This window comes from Peromyscus maniculatus, chromosome 23, assembly GCF_049852395.1.
Source record: "Peromyscus maniculatus bairdii isolate BWxNUB_F1_BW_parent chromosome 23, HU_Pman_BW_mat_3.1, whole genome shotgun sequence".
Lineage (NCBI taxonomy): Eukaryota > Metazoa > Chordata > Mammalia > Rodentia > Cricetidae > Peromyscus > Peromyscus maniculatus.
Genome location: NC_134874.1, coordinates 20251829 through 20269723, shown reverse-complemented (window position 1 = coordinate 20269723; position 17895 = coordinate 20251829). Strand labels below are relative to the sequence as shown.

At 49.1% G+C, this 17895-nt stretch overlaps 1 protein-coding gene across 8 annotated transcripts in view; it reads right to left on the bottom strand.

Moving 5' to 3' along the window:
- Piwil1 (piwi like RNA-mediated gene silencing 1) overlaps window positions 1–14809 on the bottom strand; it is a 32053-nt gene extending 17244 nt beyond the window's left edge. Inside the window, exons 1-5 of one of the 8 annotated variants that reach the window (XM_076560737.1) lie at window positions 14493–14759; window positions 2282–2359; window positions 1775–1879; window positions 642–722; window positions 184–298 (exon numbers count right to left, since the gene is read on the bottom strand). In XM_076560737.1, coding sequence (XP_076416852.1) covers window positions 184–298; window positions 642–719 — 193 coding nt within the window. In that variant the 5' untranslated portion in view covers window positions 720–722; window positions 1775–1879; window positions 2282–2359; window positions 14493–14759. Of the gene's footprint in view, window positions 1–183; window positions 299–641; window positions 723–1774; window positions 1880–2281; window positions 2360–3445; window positions 3728–14492 lie in introns of those variants that run through there. The other 7 variants (XM_076560735.1, XM_076560734.1, XM_076560736.1 and 4 more) reach the window with 7 other exon arrangements.
- Between the last annotated feature and the right edge of the window lie 3086 nt (window positions 14810–17895).

Below are 17895 nucleotides of genomic sequence, written 5' to 3'. Positions count from 1 at the left end.
GTTGCTGAGATGGTCCTGGTAAGCTGCACTCTCATTTCCAGGCTGCATGGGGTGGCACACACGCTATTACTCTGCAGCGTGTGTTGGGCCCTCACAGAAGCACCCAGCACCCTGCACATGGCAGCCCGTCACTGCCGCGTCCTGTGTCGTCCCCTCCCCCTTCCCGCCATCCTGACTGCTTACCTTGTGACTTGGCTGTGGCTCCAACTACCATCCCTCTCTGTCGTCCTCGGCCAACCAGTTCCCCCTCTGTGGGTGACTGCTGAGGTCTCGGAGAGGCGTACCCAGGCTGCTGGCTCTGCTCAGGCACAAATACAACTGAATTCCCTTAGGCCACAGGGTGGGTACCATAGAGAACTAATTAGTCCTAAACTGGTTCCCAGCATTCAGAAACTTAGTCATTAAGCATGTGATCGTTAAGAAGGGATCTGAAGTGAGAGCCACCAAAAGGCCGACTCAGCTCCTCACACCACACTAGGTCTCAGTTCCTCCCAGCACCCAGGTTACACCTGCTGGGTTGAGGTACTCTGGGATGGACCCCAGAGCCTCCGGCATGTTGGGCAAGTGCTCTACCACTGAGACAAATCTTTTAATTCCCTGCCACAGGTCCCAGTGATGATCTGGAAAAGGTGGGTACTCACCGCAGCAGCCCCCACATGCTGCACCGTCTCCTGACCACGGGCCCTGCCACGGGCCCTGGCTCGGGCTCGGCCCGTCATTTTCTGCCAGAGAGGAAAAAACTGTGGCTAGCACTCAATGGGCCCATGTGTATTCAATCATTCTGTCACCAGTATTTGAAGGCGCTAAAATAAGGCCCAAATTACGTATGCTTGAATCTTCCCTACTGAGGACTTGTCTCGTGCACCCTAACACAGCTTTCTTAGGGAAACCGGATATTCACTGGGGACTGTCCACTGTGCTAGATGGCAAGGCTTAAGTATAAATGTACTGTAATAAAACACTTTGTTTTCAAGGGGGCCAGAGGTGGCTCTGCTCTTGCGGTGGATACGGGCTTGGTTACCAGCATGGCTCACAACCACCAGCTCCAAGGGATCTGATGGCCTCTTCTGACTTCCACAGGCACCAGGCACACACATGGCACACATACATGCGTGCAGGTAGGCAGGCACCTTACACAAACATATAAATCATAATGAAACATAATACCTACATAATAATAAAAATAATTTTTTAAAGATTTTGATTATGATAAGACTTAGGGAGCCAGTGTGTAGAGGATTACAGTGTTGGGATGGGTTGCTTCCCAGGTGGGTCTATGTGTCACACAACCAAGCATAACCCACAATGAAAAGGGCCATTTGTAGCCTATTTCCAGGTGGCCTCAGAGAGCCCTTCCTCAGACTCATGGTGCCCTCCAAACACTTCCTCAGTTCCAACCGCAGCTTGAAAGGAACATACCCAAACCCAAGCCACCCCACCTCCTGTGTCTCTCAGATTCCCGTTCCCACACATGAATGCCTAGCCATGGTCTGTGAGGAGAAGCCATGGGGCTGTCTCTCTCTAAACTGCTCCCATGTCTCTCTGTCATTCTGCTGTAAGCAGCAGCCCATCGCCCACCACAGGGAAGAAGATGAAGGTGGGGTCATTTGGACTCCAGGGCCTGAACCGTGAGCAAGCGCCACACGGGCCAGCCATTTTCAAAGCGCATCATCATACATGGTTATCTGTCAGGTGCAGCATGCTATAGCCAGTGTTAAGCATCATGCTAAGCACAGGTACCTACAACATGTCTGTGTCAAGTCCTGGGCCATACCTTTTTCTTGGTAGGAGGAGGAAAAGTCTAGCAAAAATAACTCCCTTCCTGCCAACCTCGTGACTTGGGGGCTGTCACGATGCCTCAGCTGGGGTGCCTCCCACTCTGTGAACCAGAAGAAATCGACCTCATCCTTTAAGGGCCAGGCCAACGACTGTCTCTCCTCATCCTCTTCCCCACAGCTGCTCCTACCTGGCACATTAAACTCCACCCCGGCTCTCATCCGTTTGTTCCTTTGCACTGGGTCCAGTGCTGGGTATGCTGGCAACGACTACCTGATGTGACAGTTAAAAGGTCCCAAAGTGCGCCAGCAAGGGGATCGACAGCGGCCACCCACAGGGGATGCTCTCAGAGCTGCCTCGGACTGGCAGTGTCTACTGCATGCTGGTGATACATGCTCTATGGAGACTTCTGTCTCCTCCTCCACTGCCCCAGACCCCTGTCAGAGTCAGGGCCGCTTCTCAGCATGCAGAAGTCCTTCCCGTAAGAACTCTGCCCTGGGCTCACCTAGTCAGCTCGGGTCTTCAGCTTGGCCTTCTTCCAGTCCCCCAAGTGTCCCAAGTCTGGATGCTGGTGTGGTCACTCCTGCAGGAAAAGAGCCACAGGCCTAGCCAAGTTAGATCGGCTAAAAACACAGCTTCAAACACACAGCTTCGCTATACCCAGCAATGCAGCTCTGACACTAGCTAGAGACAAAACCAGCTCCGGCTAGCAAAAAACAAAAACAAAAAAACCCGCTAACTTTGTGGTATGTGGGTAAGTTTGCAGCAAGAGAAAACAGAGAGGAGGCTGCACACTGTTCTGCCTGGCATCAGACCCCACCACCAGAGGACCCATGGAGGATGGCAATAATTCAAGGCGCCAATTTCCTTCCATCCCAAAGACCTCCCCCTACTTCCCCACCAGCCCCCTCCCATATCTGGGGCCCTCAAATTCCTGCCTAGAGGGCTGTGTCCCCAAACTACCGGGCTACTCACTTCAACATCTCCCAGCTAGCTTTATGATGCTAAGCCATCTGCTCACTTATTTCGTGGCCCCCTGGCTCTTATCCCCATAGTGCTAACTCCAAGAGGTATCACACCTTTCCTAGAGTGGATTCTTTTACCCCCAGAGGTCTGGATCCCACATGGACTTGGATATGTGGGTAAGAAAAGACCCCGTAACCTGGTCTCAAAGGCACCCTATGAACCAGAGCCCACCATGTAAGTAAGCTAGCCAGCTCTCTCTGGATGTGCTAACACCAGCAGCGTAATTACTGGAGTAAGGACCGGTAAGCAGGTGGGAAAACCAGTGATAGAGGGTTGGAGACCGCAGCAGGTAGAGATACAGGCAGAAATGCTATTACGTGCTTGGTCATGGAGAGGTAGGGACCAGGCTCAGATATAGACACGAGGAGACATGTGGGAGGAGGTCCAGGAACAAGGAGAGCTAAAGACAAGCAGGAGGAGGGATATGCGCCAGGCTTGGGCAGTGGGAGAGGAGGAAATGAGGCCTGGGAAATAGACCCAGAACAGCGAGAGGAGAGGACAAGATCCAGGCACAGAGAGAGGTAGGAACCAGAGACACAGACACAGAGCAACATGGGGACCAAGCCCAGGAACCAGGGAGGGTCAGGCCTGGGCACAGGTCTGTCGAGGCCAAGGCACAGGTGGACACAGCTCAGTTCCAGACCCTGAGAGGCGTGGTCCAGCGGCGTCCGGTCCTCTCCTGCCCCCGTGCTCAGCACACCTAGGTCCCCAGCCCCTGAGCCCCTGACCCCGCAGGCTTCTCGCGGGCTCCCGACTGCCACCACCTCGCACTGCTTGATGCACCGGCCGCAGCACCAGCCAACAGCCCCAACTGCCAGATCCTTCCGCCCCTCGGCACAGGCCTCGGCGAGCTGCCGCCTGAGACTTCTGGGTTAACGGCGAGGCAGACGCGTGCTGCGCCCTGATTGGCTGCCACACAGGTGGCGGTTTTGCATGGGGCGGGGCCTCGAGATCCCACCCAAGCCCCGCCCCCCTCTGGTCCTTGGCTCCAGGTGAGAATCCTCACCCAATGGGTGAGATTGTACCCAGGTGGCCTTTCAGCGTCCTGCAAAGAGATGGACTACCAGCTTTGGCTGAGCCTTAAAAAAAAAATCACAAGTCATCTCACCCCCTTAGAAATGTGAGATTTGAATTAAAGCCTAAAGGATAAGTCGATAGCTTAATCTTCCAAATTCTCGAAGTAGGTGGCTGGTGCGTGCCCGCTAAGAGGGGGCAGGTTCGCCACTTGATTGCAGTATCACCACAGGACAGGTTAAGAGTCACCCTGTGCCCCACCCCCCTACAGATGCAATTCAGTTGGCACGATCAGGTGGGACCCTCTGTTCTAAGCATTTGCACGTGATCCATAAGCAGCTGTTCTGGGTCCAGCCTGAGCTAGGTGCTCTCGTTACCAGCCTGCTACCTCAGGGAGTCAACGCCCATTCCAGTTAAAACCAATGGGAGCATTATAAAATACTGGGCTGGAGAGATGGGTCAGTGGTTAGGAGCACTGACTGCTCTTCCAGAAGGACCTGGGTTTAATTTCCCATACCCACATGGCAGCTCACAACGGTCTATAGTTCTAGGGGACCCGACACCCTCACACAGACATGCAGGCAAAATGCCAATGCATATAAAATCAATAAATTATAAAAAATAAATAAAATATAGCAGTGTCATTCAAGCAACATGATTTGGGATATACAATCATTCAAGCAACATGATTTGCAATATACAATAACGACTGACCTCCCCACAATGGCGAGCTAGCTCCAGCAGGAACCTGCCAACCCGAGAATCAAGATGGCGCCTGACATGTTGTGTTGAATTAGCTAAATAAAGAAGGGGCATGGACGTTTCTTCTCCAGTGTGCTTGGCATCTGTTTGGGGTTTTGGATAAATTTTTACTAACAAAATACTTGCATACACAAACCAAGGTTGGTTATCTTGGAGGTGGGAACAAAGCCAAGCCATGAAATTCACTCATGTTTCAGGCTCACTTTAGACACAGCCTGGAGGTAATTTTGTGCCAGGTTTTTAGCGCCCCTGCACTCTGGGCCATCTCGGGAGATCAACTGTGGGATTCCCAACCAGTAGCATCAGGTCAGTGTCGTGAGTTTTTTTGCTTTTTTAAAAATTTTTGGAGCACTTTGGACTCTGGGTTTTCAGAGTAGGAATATTCAACCTGTAGACATACAGGGTTCTTTCTCTCGGGTCTACTTAAAAGTCCCACTTACAAAGCAGATTGCCATCTTACATTTATTATTGAGAGCATAGACTTGCCAAGAGCTGGGAGGGGGCGGGGTGATGGTTCTCCAAGCCCTATATTCTCCTCTTGAGTGAAGGGGACAGGCTAGATTCAGGGTGTCCCATACTAGCCGGAGTGCAAAGAGCCATTGGAGGAACTTCTAAAAACCAGAGATTTCCATACATCCCAGATTCAGTAAATGTGGTAAGGGAGAAAGGAGTTTTTAAAAGTCTTGGCACTTTTTAAAAGTATTGGCATATTCGGGGTATGAGGGAGCATTCCAGTTATAACATCATTCTGGATGCTGAGGCTGGAGAACCAGGGGGGTGCAAAACTAACCTGGTGTATGTAGGGAAAGGGGAGGGGGAAAGGCAATCTCACTCACTCTTAGAAAGTTAGTAAGAAATGCCAAGATGCTTGGAGCAAAGAGCAGTTTAAAGGAAGGAATAGTTTCATAATGGCTTCCTTTCTTTCTTTCCTTTGTTTTTTGTTTGTTTGTTTGTTTGTTTGTTTGTTTGTTTTTGAAATAGGGTCTCCCTATGTAGCTCTGGTTGGCTTTGACCTCACTATGAAGGCCAGGTTGGCCTCGAACCTGCAATGATCCTCCATCCCATCCATTCTGGGATGATAGACCTGTGCCAGTGCGCCCAGCACTTTCACATTTTTAACACTAGAAGTCATAATTTGAAAATAACAGCTCGGACAACTTTCCACGGGTGACAAGCTGTTCCACAAGGGCGCCAGTAGATGGTGCAATAAAGCAAGGAACTGATACTTCCAGCGCCTCCAGGAACAATCTGGTCCTGAATGGACAGCAGCAGAAGGAAGTAATGCCAGCACCTGTGTGGAGGGTGGAACGTCTTGGTACACAGAGCACCAAACGGCCAGTTCTAAATACCTGGGAAGTGTTACCACAAGCGGCCGGGCAATGCCTTAGTTCTCCCAATGAAGCATGCGTCTGATGCCACAAAGCTCAAGTTTTAAAAATACCCAGAGAGGAACTAGGAAAGCACTGTTATTTTAAATCTTTTTCTATATCAACAGCTGACCAGAGCCCTAAACGCATCAGTTATTAGGTACAACTATTCCTTCGCGTGTATGGTAGCACCTCAGCACTTGGGAAGTTAAGGCAAGAGGATTGGCAGTTCCAGGCAAGCCAGGGGCTACCTAGCAAGAACTTGGCAAACAAAACAAAACAGGGAACAAGCCTGGTATGGTGGCAAACGCCTTTAATCCCAGCCCTTGGGAGGCAGAGGCAAGTGGATCTCTGTGAGTTCGAGGCCAACCTTGGTCTACATAGTGAGTTCCAGGTCCAAAACAGTAATGATAACAAAATGGATTCTTGTTCTGGAAGCTGGCAAGCAGAAGGCTGCTGCTCAACCTGTAAGTGTAAAAAGTTGGCTAGCTGGGGGGTAGGAGGGTGGCATGATACCACAATGTCCAAGTCCTGAGGGATGCTGGGATTCTGCAGGCCACCTGCAGGTGTCCTGCATAGACCAAGCTCCAAAGTTGGAGTAGGCATATATATCATGTTTCAGGATCTGTCTGAGATTCTCACAGCAGGAATGAGCATTCAGGTGGCTGACCGCAGCCTCTGGGGTGCTGTGACTCAAACACACTCTAGTCCAGCCAGTCTTGAAATGAGAAATGTCCCCTACAGGCTCAGGTGTTTGAACACTTGGTCCCCAGTAGGTGGCGCTGCTTGGGGGGAGGTGATGGAACCTGTAGGAGGCAGAGCTTTGCTAGAGGAAGCGTATCACTGGGGGTGGGCTTTGAGAGCTTATAGCCTCAGCCCACTTCCTGCTCTCACTCTGTGCTTCCCGTGGGTGGTGTAGGGCGATCTGTTCACTTCTTGTCCCTGCTGCTGTGCCATGCCTGCCGTGATGGGCTCTGTCACTCAAACTGTAGGTCAAAGTTAGCCCTTTTCTTCTCTAGGATGCCTTTAATGATGGCAATTCATCATAGGGAAAGAAGAGCAATCAACTAATATTCTTTGTCACTCATGGGCTCTACACCTATGGGTGCAGCCAATCTTAGAATAATTTTGAGCACGGCTGTCTTTTTTCTTGTTGTTACTTCATGATCATACAGTGCAGCTGATCACACAGAATTACATGGCATTAAGTAATCTATAGATTACTAAGCAATCTATAGATGAACCTCAATTCCATAAGGCACGTGAGACACCATTCCTATAAGGACCTGCGAATCTGGGGATTTTCGTATTCATGAAGAGTTTCAGAACTGTGGGGTGGGGGCTACACACCACCCCTACATTTCCCCAGAGTGCTCTTGAATAGGAGCAGCAGGAAATATTAAAGGATTTTGAGGGGGGAGAAACAGAAAACACAGGACAGCCTCGAGAGGGCCTGGAACCTATTCCATTGGGCCCTGACTGTCTCTGCCCTAGGGTATTTATAGAAATGCCAAGGGGAGGAGCAAAAGACCTCCCCCAAGCACAGCCCAGTACAGACCATCTCAGACACCTGCACTCAGGCCTCTGGTCCAATCATCCTCTCTGTGCAGCCGCTAGGAACCCTGAAAATGGGCTCCCACACAGAACCAACCCCCTTTGGATACTAAGGGCTCATTGTATGGTTAAAGCTGAATCTTGAACTGGGGTGTACTTCACTTCAATCGTAGAATGTTTGCTTAGCATGTGAGAGACTCTGGATTCCATTTCCAACATCACACACACACACACACACACACACACACACACACACACACACACACAGAGAGAGAGAGAGAGAGAGAGAGAGAGAGAGAGAGAGAGAGAGCTTAATTTGTTCTCTTTGCTTAAAAAAATAATTTTAGTCATATATCCTACCTATATCTACTTTTACTTTGTATATCCCCAATTGAGCATTTCCGCCAAAACCAAAGGGGGACAGGCACCAGTCAGGTAGAGTGACTGCTGAGGGACATACCCACATGTATGGTGCTCAAGCTAGGTAGACTTCAAGACTACTACACTAATGCTATTGAAAATCATGGCATAAGTGAGTCACCCTGAGAATGAGGAGGTGGTAAGCTGAGCCTCAGAGCTCAGTGATTCCTCCAGGAAAAAGAATCTGAACAACCGGGGCTGGCTACATGCTGGTCTACCAGCCCTGCACCGTAGTATGAATTCAGCATGTCAGGCCTGGACCACATTGTGTATTTCCAGCAGGTTCTGGGTGGTGCTGAAGGTGCAGAGACCCTACTGTGAGAAGCCCTGCCTTGGTGTATTGGGAGTTCAAGAGATGGGGGACGTGGGCATCCCAGGATGGACCAGCAGAGATGGAAAAAGACCCTAGACACCTAGTCACACATAGGGGTATGACTGGGATAGAGAATGAGTTGCCCATCAAGAGAGACCCTTAAAAACAAATGACGATATTTTCACAGATATAGATGAACGTTACCACACGTACATTTATGAATGCTATGAGGCTTTTAAAATGTTTCCTTAGATGTGGCTTCATTCTCATTATTCCTCTTACTTCTTTTCTGAGCCAGCTGCTCTTCCTTCCTCACTGGACACTTGCTATCAAATGAAGGAAAAACACCCTGATGAGCTAAGTTGATGCAATTAGATGTCTAGATTGGTGACCCTTCTGTTGCTGTCCTACGACACTGTAACCAAAAGCAACTTAGGAAGAAACGGTTTATTTGGGCTTATGGTGTGAGAGAGAGAGAGAGAGAGAGAGAGAGAGAGAGAGAGAGAGAGAGAGAGAGTAAGTCCTCCTGGAGGGGAAGACATTGCAACAGGCAGCAAAAGCACCAGGCAATACTGCCTGGCCACATTTTTATCTGCATACAGGAAGCAGAGACAGAGAGAACAGGAAGTTCAGCATTGCTGGCCTATAAACTCCCAAAGCCCACTCCCAGTGACACACTTCCTCCAACAAGGCTCCACCCCCTAAAGGGTCTGTCACCTTCCCAAACAGTGCCACCTACTGGCGACTGTGTGTCTGAGCACATGAGCCTGTTGTGACATTTCTTATTCAAAGCACGGGACCTGTGAGTGCAGTTCAAATTTGGCTTTCATTAATGCACTTAAAGGACGACTCTGCCCATCAGCCCCTAAGGAAAAAGAATGAATTATGAAAAAGCAAGTGTCTGTCAGGAAACCACAGAAATACCCAGCTGTGTGGGTAGTATGTAACTTAGCGTAAGTTATGGTGCGTGCCACGGCAATTTTCAGTCATTAAAAAGCTACATGTAGGTGTGTCTTTATCATGAAACAGTACACAGTTGAGCAATTGCACATTGCTTTGTGTTAAATGACCTCTTTGGCGAACTTCTCTCAATCCTTCCCTCCCCTCCCATCAGAGGACTACTCTATTCTCTCTTCCTCTCTCTTGCCTTCTTTTTGGACCACCTTCTTCTTCTTCTTTTTTTTTTTTTTTAAGATTCATTTGTTTATTATGTATACAGTGTTCTACCTACATGTGTCCCTGCAGTCCAGAAGAGGGCACCAGGTCTCATTACAGGTGGTTGCTAGGAATTGAACTCAGGTCCTCTGGAAGAGCAGCCAGTGCTCTTAACCGCTGAGCCATCTCTCCAGCCCCTTGGACCATCTTTTTTTCTCATGCGCGCCTCTCTTTAGCCATGAACTTAGAGACATAGTGCATGTGCGTTATGCACATTGCATAGGAATCTGTAGTTCTAGAAAAAACCGATACCCTGGATTGAGGCAATGGCAGTCATTTTTGCTGCTCACACTACACTTTTTTTTTTTATGCCTTTTGAATTTTGAGGTGTGATTCAAAACTTGGAGCTTATTTCCATTTTAAAGCCAGTACTACAGAACACAGACATCAGCTATGGTGTATCAGAGGCCCCCACTGACATGTCAAGTTCATTGTTAAGGTTACGAACATGTCCCACCAAATCAAGTTCCTGGTGGCCCTTGGAAGCCAGGCATTCAGCCCACTGAGGCTGAGCTTTGAAAGAGGCGGTGGAACCACTCTTCCCAGGGTTTCACAGCTCCAGTGCCCATCCGTGCAGGATAAAAGCTTCATAGGTTCAGGCACAGCTTCCAGAGGCAGGCTGTGCTGGCCCTGGGCTGTTTCCCCACAGGGGGGATGTTTGTGAAGCGGGAACCTGCTGGGCTCTCTGGTGGGTCACTGGGGTTAAAGCTACATAAATATGATGAGAGTCGTCTGTGCTCAGCTTCTTTGGAAAGATAAACAGTGAGATCATCCAAGCCTTTGAACAATGTTATTTAAATGGCCCATGATGGGGCGGGGCGAGAGGAGAAGGGGAAGTCAGAAGCAAGCCTTGCCAGCACAGGGTCAAAGTCCAGAAAAACCAGGTTGGAATGTACCTGCCCCTGCTCCCTAAAGCCAAGGCTGAAGTATGAGAACTCTGAGTTGAGGAGGTTCAAAGCTGCTTTCCCCTGGCCTTCTGGACTCCACTCTACACCGTGGGGTGGAAGACATCCCTGGGGGTGCAGGCTGAGGGAGGGGGACTGCTTTCAGGTACCCTATTTGCCACAGAGCTGTATGACAGGGCTACGGTCGTTCTGACGGTTGGGGACCATGTGACTGGTTTCAGGCTCTATGATGGCTTCAGTGGCAACACAACTCTACCTCTGCCACAGCCCTTTGTCATGTGCCCCTCTGCTGTGTACGTGACACAAACACTCACCTGTCCTCCTGTGGCAGCTCCTGAGAAAACCTGAAGTCTATCCTTTCATTAACCGCCTGACAGTAGGGGACAGTGGTGAGGGTCTGGGAAAGCTGGCAGCCTGCTGTTTTGTTAAGAGTTCCTTCCCCCACCCTGGGGAGGGAGTTGGGGAGATGGCTCAGTCCATAAGGTGGACGGGCCTGAGGGCCTGAATTGGAATCCCCAGCACCCCTGGAAAAAAGCTGGGTGCAGGGCGCATCTGTAATCCCAGCGCTGAGGAAGACGCGGTGCGTGGATCCCTGAAGTCTGCTGGTCATCCTGGCTAGCCAAAATGGGGGAACTCGGGATTCAGTGAGAGACCTGATCTCAAAAGTAAGGTGGAGAGTGATTGGTTTCCACAAGTGCACACACACAGGCAAGTGTACTTGCACGTGCACGCACAATATAACAATTTCCCCCAGCAGCTTCTGTTCCAGCAGTCAGGTTCTGTGTTGGAGTCAGGACCAGAGGGGACTTGAAAACTCCTGGCTTTTTCAGATTTGCTTTCCAGGGCCAGTGGTTTTCTGGTTTGACAATCGCTACCATCTCTCTTTCCTCCTTCTCCTCCTCCTCCTCCTTCTGTTCCCTTCCCAATAATCTCTCGTGATGGCAATACACCTTTCCCTGCTATTCTGAGCCCTCTTTGCACCAGCAGAATTGGGCAGGTATCTGGAATACTCAATCAACACCCCTGGCGGTAGTTCAGACTCACTGTAATGGACAAGCCAAGGGCTGACCAGTACATATTGGATGCTTTTCTGGGTCCATCGCTGCAGGTACAGAAGAGGATGGCATCCCCAGATGCTCAGGGCTGGGTGAACTATGATTTGGGCTTTCAGGGTCTTTCCATGTTGCTGGAGTCATGTGGTATTTTGACACAGCCTGGCCCCATTTAAGAAAGCTGGGGCCCATCGCAGGGCCAAGGGTGGCACTGGAATGTCATTGGCAGACACAAGTGACTGTGATCCTTTATACACTCAGTTTTCCTTGGGAAAGTGCAGTGTCTCCAGAGTGGCATTAAACACATTAAAAGATTTTGAGCAAGAAACAAACCTTACTAGGGAGAGCAAAGGTATAGGAAGTGTGTGTGTGTGTGGGGGGGGGAGTGGAACATCCTCTCTCTCCCTTGAACTTGGCTTTCCACTTTCTTTTGGCTCAAGTGATTGAAACTGGCGTCTCTCTCTCTCTCCCCAAGATCAGTTCTCACTTCCTAAAGTGGAAGCCATTATTTTCCTAACAGGCTGGGACTATGCAAGCCTTTATTTCTCCCAAGAACCACCCCCTCCTGCTCCACTTAATTAACAATAAAATTAGTATGTTCAATGTGAACCCCACAACATGGTATAACTTTATCTACTGGGTGCTGCAGGACACTTAACTGTCACCATTTGTCTTTGCTCCATTTCCTTTTGCTGCGACATCAGCACCTTCAGGAGAGAGGGGTCTTATTAAGCTTTTACAACTCCAAGTTGCTGGCTGGCTGGCTGGGTGGGGAAGTCAGGGCCAGAGCTCGAAACAGCTGGCCACATCCAAGGTCAAGCAGAGACAGAATGAGGACAGTCATACTTAACATTCCACTTGATTTCTCTTCTCTTATAGAGTGCAGGATCCAAACTCAGGGAACCTACTTTCAGGCTGAGTCCTCCTACATCAATTAACAGAATCAAGACAACCTCCATAGACACAACCATGGGCCAATCTGATGGAAATAATACATTACTAAGACTCTCTTCCCAGCTTATTCTAGGTCATGCCAAGGCCATGAGACTAAGCACCACACATCTCAGCAGCTCAGTTTCACAGACTACAGCCATGGAGTCTTGTGATGAGTCAGTGACTGGTAACATAAAGCTAAGTGAGGTCCCACACACAGGTGAGTTATATACAGATCTACAGTTTATATTTTATGAGAGCTCTAAAGGGAACCAGCACATACCATCTGTGTTAACAGTGTTTTCTGGGTTCTTCCTCTGAAACTACTTATTGATTTTTCCTCTGAAACTACTTATTGATTTTTTAATGATTTTTTAATGTATTTAATGTATTTTAATGTTTGGTTGGCATGCATGTATGTATACCATGTGTAGTGCCTGTGGAGGTCAGAAGAGGGCGCCAGATCTCCTGGAACTGAAGTTACAGTTGTGAGTCATTATGTGGGTGCTGGGAACCGAAGCCGGGGTCTCTATAAGAGCAGAAAACACTCTAAACTACTAATTCATAGCTCTTACCCCTATTTATTGATTTTTAGTAGGATTTTATTTTTAAGTGTGTGTATACATGTGTGTGCGCGCACAAGCATTTGTACATTTGAGTACTTTGCCCATGGAGGTCATAGAGGGCCTACGGTCCTGTGGTGCTGGATGTACAAGTGGCTATGAGTCACCCAGCATGGATCCTGGGCACCAAACCTGGGTTTTTTGGAGAAGCAGCAAGTGCTCTTAACCACAGACCCACTTCTCCAGCCCACATATTGATTACTTTTTGAGACAGGATCTCAGCATGTAGCTCAGGTAGCCTCACCTCCAATTTGCAATACTCTTCTGCCTCAGCCTCCCAAAGTGTTGGTTGGGGTTACAGACATGGGTCTTCATGCCCAGCTACCATCCTTTTATTTTAATCTATGGATTGTAGAACCCAACTGGGGTGATCACTAGGCCACTCGTCAAAAGGGGGGGGGGCATATCAAGACCGGAAATGTTGGGTGTTCTTGGGATGACATTTTTCCCCCCAGCTAGCTGACAAAAAGGGTATTAGATGCTACATGTCTCCCTGGTTATTTCACCTGACAAGAAGTGCCCAGGAGAGGGAAGGGTGGAGTGTGTCCTGAAGCCCCGGGTTTACAGAGCCTGGAGCTTAACCCTTTCCCTGCTGCAGTCCTTCATTCCTAGTCAGTGGAGTCCCTCCCCTCTTCCCAGTCTCTCTTGAGGCTTGCAGACAGCTGCTGGCTGGACCCCCCCACCCCCATTCATAAAGAACAGGGAGAAGCCCAGAGTCACAGCCAGGATGAAAGGATCTACGTCATTCGATCTTGGCTCTCAGGTTCAACGTGCAGTCAGTCTGCGCACACGGACAAGGAAACTCAACTGCTGGCGTATGTTTTCCTGGGCTCAGAAATGCTCACCCTTCATCCGCCAGCACCAGGGGACATTCCGTCTGCCACTGCAGAGAAAGCTGCCTATCTAAGACAGGGGACATTTGGGCTACACGAGGTGGTTTCTTGAAATGCAGAAGGGTGGCATGCGCTCTTTACGGGAGGCTTAGAAAAGTCGATTGTTCTGCCCATTGAGATCCTGGGGCTTTGGTCCCAAGTGATTTCAATGGTTAGTTGGTGATTGGCTCTTCCCTCCCCTCCCCTCCCCCACCCTCAGTATTGGACTGGAGCCTGGGTCCTCATACAATAGGCAAACACGCTTCCACTGAGCTACATCCCCAGACCTTCCCACTTTTTATTTTAAAACAGAGTTTCACTCTGTACCCTGGGTTAGCCTGGAACTCATTCTGCAGGCCAGGCAGATATTGAACTTGCAATCCTCCTGCCTCGGCCTTCTGAGTAGCTGGAGTGACAGGTCTCTGCTCTAGGCCCAGCTCCAGGTACTGCTTTCTTGGAAGAGGTGGGGGTGGGGGGGAGGCGAGGGAGGGAGGAGGGAAGGGATGTCGGGTAAGGAAGGAGAGAACAAAAGGAACGCTCACCCAGAAGTTCATGATGATTAGATCAGTATCTGTCGGCTGATCTGAGGGGACTGAGGGACAGAGCGCTAGCTCAGAAGGAGGCATGACACTGTAGGAAGAGGTCAAGTTGTGCATTTACCTGCCAAAGCCAAAGGCAACACGACCCTGGAGGGGAAAGGGAGAACTCCTTCCAAGCTGAGGCAGCAGTGGGTGGGTCTCAGAATAGACTTCCGGTCTAGGGTTCTGCTCCCAACAAAAGCAACAGCAGCTGGCGGTGTCCAAGGCCACCCAGGCACCAACCACTCTTGATATCGTACACACATGACCCCATTTGATTCCCCCAAAGCCCCATTGAGAGGTGGTATAGACGAGCTATGTCCTCTGCTAGCCTAGGCCCCAAGAGCTCAGGCTGGTGGCTCATTTGGAAACTGCCAATGGAGATGTCATTGTTGGGTCACTGTGGGGTCATAAGGATGGCCCCTTGTCCACAGTTACCCTAAAGCGGTACTGTCAGGTTCAAGGCCAGCCCGGGATACATTAGACCTGTCTCAAAAAAAAAAATCAAATCAAATTAGGGCACAGACAAGAATTTACTGAGAGTATGGAGACAGGCAAGATTGAAGGACAGAGCTGCAAACCAAGGTACACCAAGGATGACCCAAAAAAAGTCAAGAGTGAGGCCGGGGATAGATTTTCCCATCAAACCTCAAAAGGAACCAGTATTTTAAACACTTTTATTCTGTGGAACCTAGAGATACACACTCTCACTGGGGAAGCTAAGTTTGGGAAAGTTTATCCCAAGAGCCCTGAGATCTGAATATGAGATCGTCCGTGTTCTCTCATAGGCACAGAGAGGCCACGGGTGCTTGCTTTGGGTCACACAGCACATGGGAGGGCCAGGATGTGGCCCGAAGCAGTAGGAGGCCTCTCCCGAACACCAGAGAAGCTGACACAGGCCAGTGGCGGGGAGCACGCGAGAACCCAGTGGCCGCACTTGTCAAGGAGGGTCCCGGGGCAGAGACAGCATGCTGAGTCAGGGGTTAGGGCAGAAGAGAGGGCGATGAGGGGCTAAACAGAGGCACTGTGGAGGATCTCAGAACACAGCAAGCCTGGAAAACCACTCATTTTAAATACTCGGGAAGAGATAGAAAGCGTCATAGTGTGATTTCTTCCTTCCTTCCTTCCTTCCTTCCTTCCTTCCTTCCTTCCTTCCTTCCTTCCTTCCTTCCTTCCTCCCTCCCTCCCTCCCTCCCTCCCTCCCTCTCTCTCTCTCTCTCTCTCTTTCTTTCTTCTTCCTTTCTCTGTCTCTGTTTCTGTCTCTCTCTCTTTTTGTTGTTATTGTTTTGTTTTGTTTTTTTTAAAACAAAGTTTCTCTGTGCAGCCCTGGTTATCCTGGAACTCATTCTGTAGACCAGGCTGGCCTCAAGCTCACAGAGATCTACCTGCCTCTGCCTCCTGGGTGCTGGGATTAGAGACATGTGCCACCACCGCCCAGCCACAGTATAATTTCTAATGTCAGCCTAATCCACCTCCCCAAATAGTTCAAGAGAGAAAACAAAGACACTCTCCTTCCCCAACTAAAAGGCTGTAAATCCTAACAAAACACTAGAAAAATCAAGCTCAAAGCCATACTGCTTAGACAACATGCCACGGCCAATAAGGCTGACTTTGGTAATGTGGGACAGCTTGCTCATTCTTTAGATACTAAATAACAGAGCTCCTCAAGTGAATCTACTAAAGGGGCGGCCACAGGACTAGCTGGATGAGGGCCTGGAGCTATTTGACAAAGACTCAGAAAGTCCTATGTCTTGTTTGCATGGAAGAAGAGCCCCATCTGGGAGAGGACAGTCCCTTTACCCAGACAGTGCCACCTACAGGGAGGAGGAGATGAGTGCTCACAGAGATCGAAATCCGGACTTTGGGCATCTGTGCTCAGATCTGATCATCTAGCTGGTGAACGAGTAAAGGAATCAACACTGTGGAGGTAAATGCCAGGGGCAGGGGGAATGAACAGAAAATACTTAAATCTTTGCTGATGGCGATGGGAACCTGGAGGTGAATGAATGTCCGTCCACACCCCTGGCCAAGGATGGGGATATTGCAGACAGGAATGCAGTCAGGTGAGCTGGTTCTAACTTGCAGACGGAGGGACAGCGGCACAGGTGCAGGGAAGCGGGAATGCTTCATGCAGAACACCTGGTTTCCCTTGACCTCGATATGCTGACCCTATCTGAGGCCACTTTCGTTGGTCCTCTGGCAGGAATGCCCTCAGTGCCCGACAAGCTTCTCTCTATAAGCCATGCAGCACCTGGATACTGGTCGTAGCTCACACCTGCACCCAAGGGGGCTTCCTGCTGGCCCAGTGTCTGAGAATCCCCATGACCCAAGAAGAACAGTGTTTCTTTGTCCCACAGGGCACTGCAAAGACATCGCCCATGAATTCTAACTCCACCATAGAGTAACTCAACGCCTTTTTCTGGCTTCTGCCCACGCACTGACATAGACGCATACATATAAATACATATATACATAAATAAATTTTTCTTAAGATGAAAAAGGATGATTTATTAAAGATTATTAAGGAGGGGCTGGAGAGATGGCTTGCTGTGGGATGGTCTGTTTATCAAATTATTCTGATTGGTCAATAAATAAAACACTGATTGGCCAGTGGCCAGGCAAGAAGTATAGGCGGGACTAACAGGGGAGAAAAGAAAGAACAGAAAGTCAGAAGGAGTCACTGCCAGCTGCCACCATGACAAGCAGCATGTGAAGACGCCGGTAAGCCACGAGCCACGTGGCAAGGTATAGATTTATGGAAATGGATTAATTTAATCTATAAGAACAGTTAGCAAGAAGCCTGCCACGGCCATACAGTTTGTAAGCAATATAAGTCTCTGTGTTTACTTGGTTGGGTCTGAGCGGCTGTGGGACTGGCGGGTGACAGAGATTTATCCTGACTGTGGGCCAGGCAGGAAAACTCTAGTTACAATGGCTCAGAGGTTAGGAGCCCTGGCTGCTCTTCCAGAGGTCCTGAGTTCAATTCCCAGCAAACACATGTTGGCTCACAACCATCTAGAGTGGGATCTGATGCCTTCTTCTGGCATAAAGGCATACATGAAGATAGAGCACTCATACATAGAATAAATAAATGTATCTTTGAAAAAAAAAGAGTATTAAGGAAAAGCCTGATGAGCATGGCTGCACACACACTTTTAGAATCCTCATCAACCTCAAGAGTTTCAAAAGCAAATTTAAGGCATCGACGACGAACTAGGAACACTGCTTTTGACAAAGATGAATTTCAAAACAGAAAGACTTCCTACTGCTCTAGCTAGCACCTCTAAAGAACCCAGTGAATAAATGGATGGGGACGATAGTCACGCATAAGACTGGAAAAAAGAATATGTATATGTATATGTATATGTATATGTATATGTATATGTATATGTATATGTATATGTATACATACATATGTATGTATGGTACCACTCAGCCAGAGACAAAGTAGAACACTATCATCAGACCGTCCTACCTCATCACCA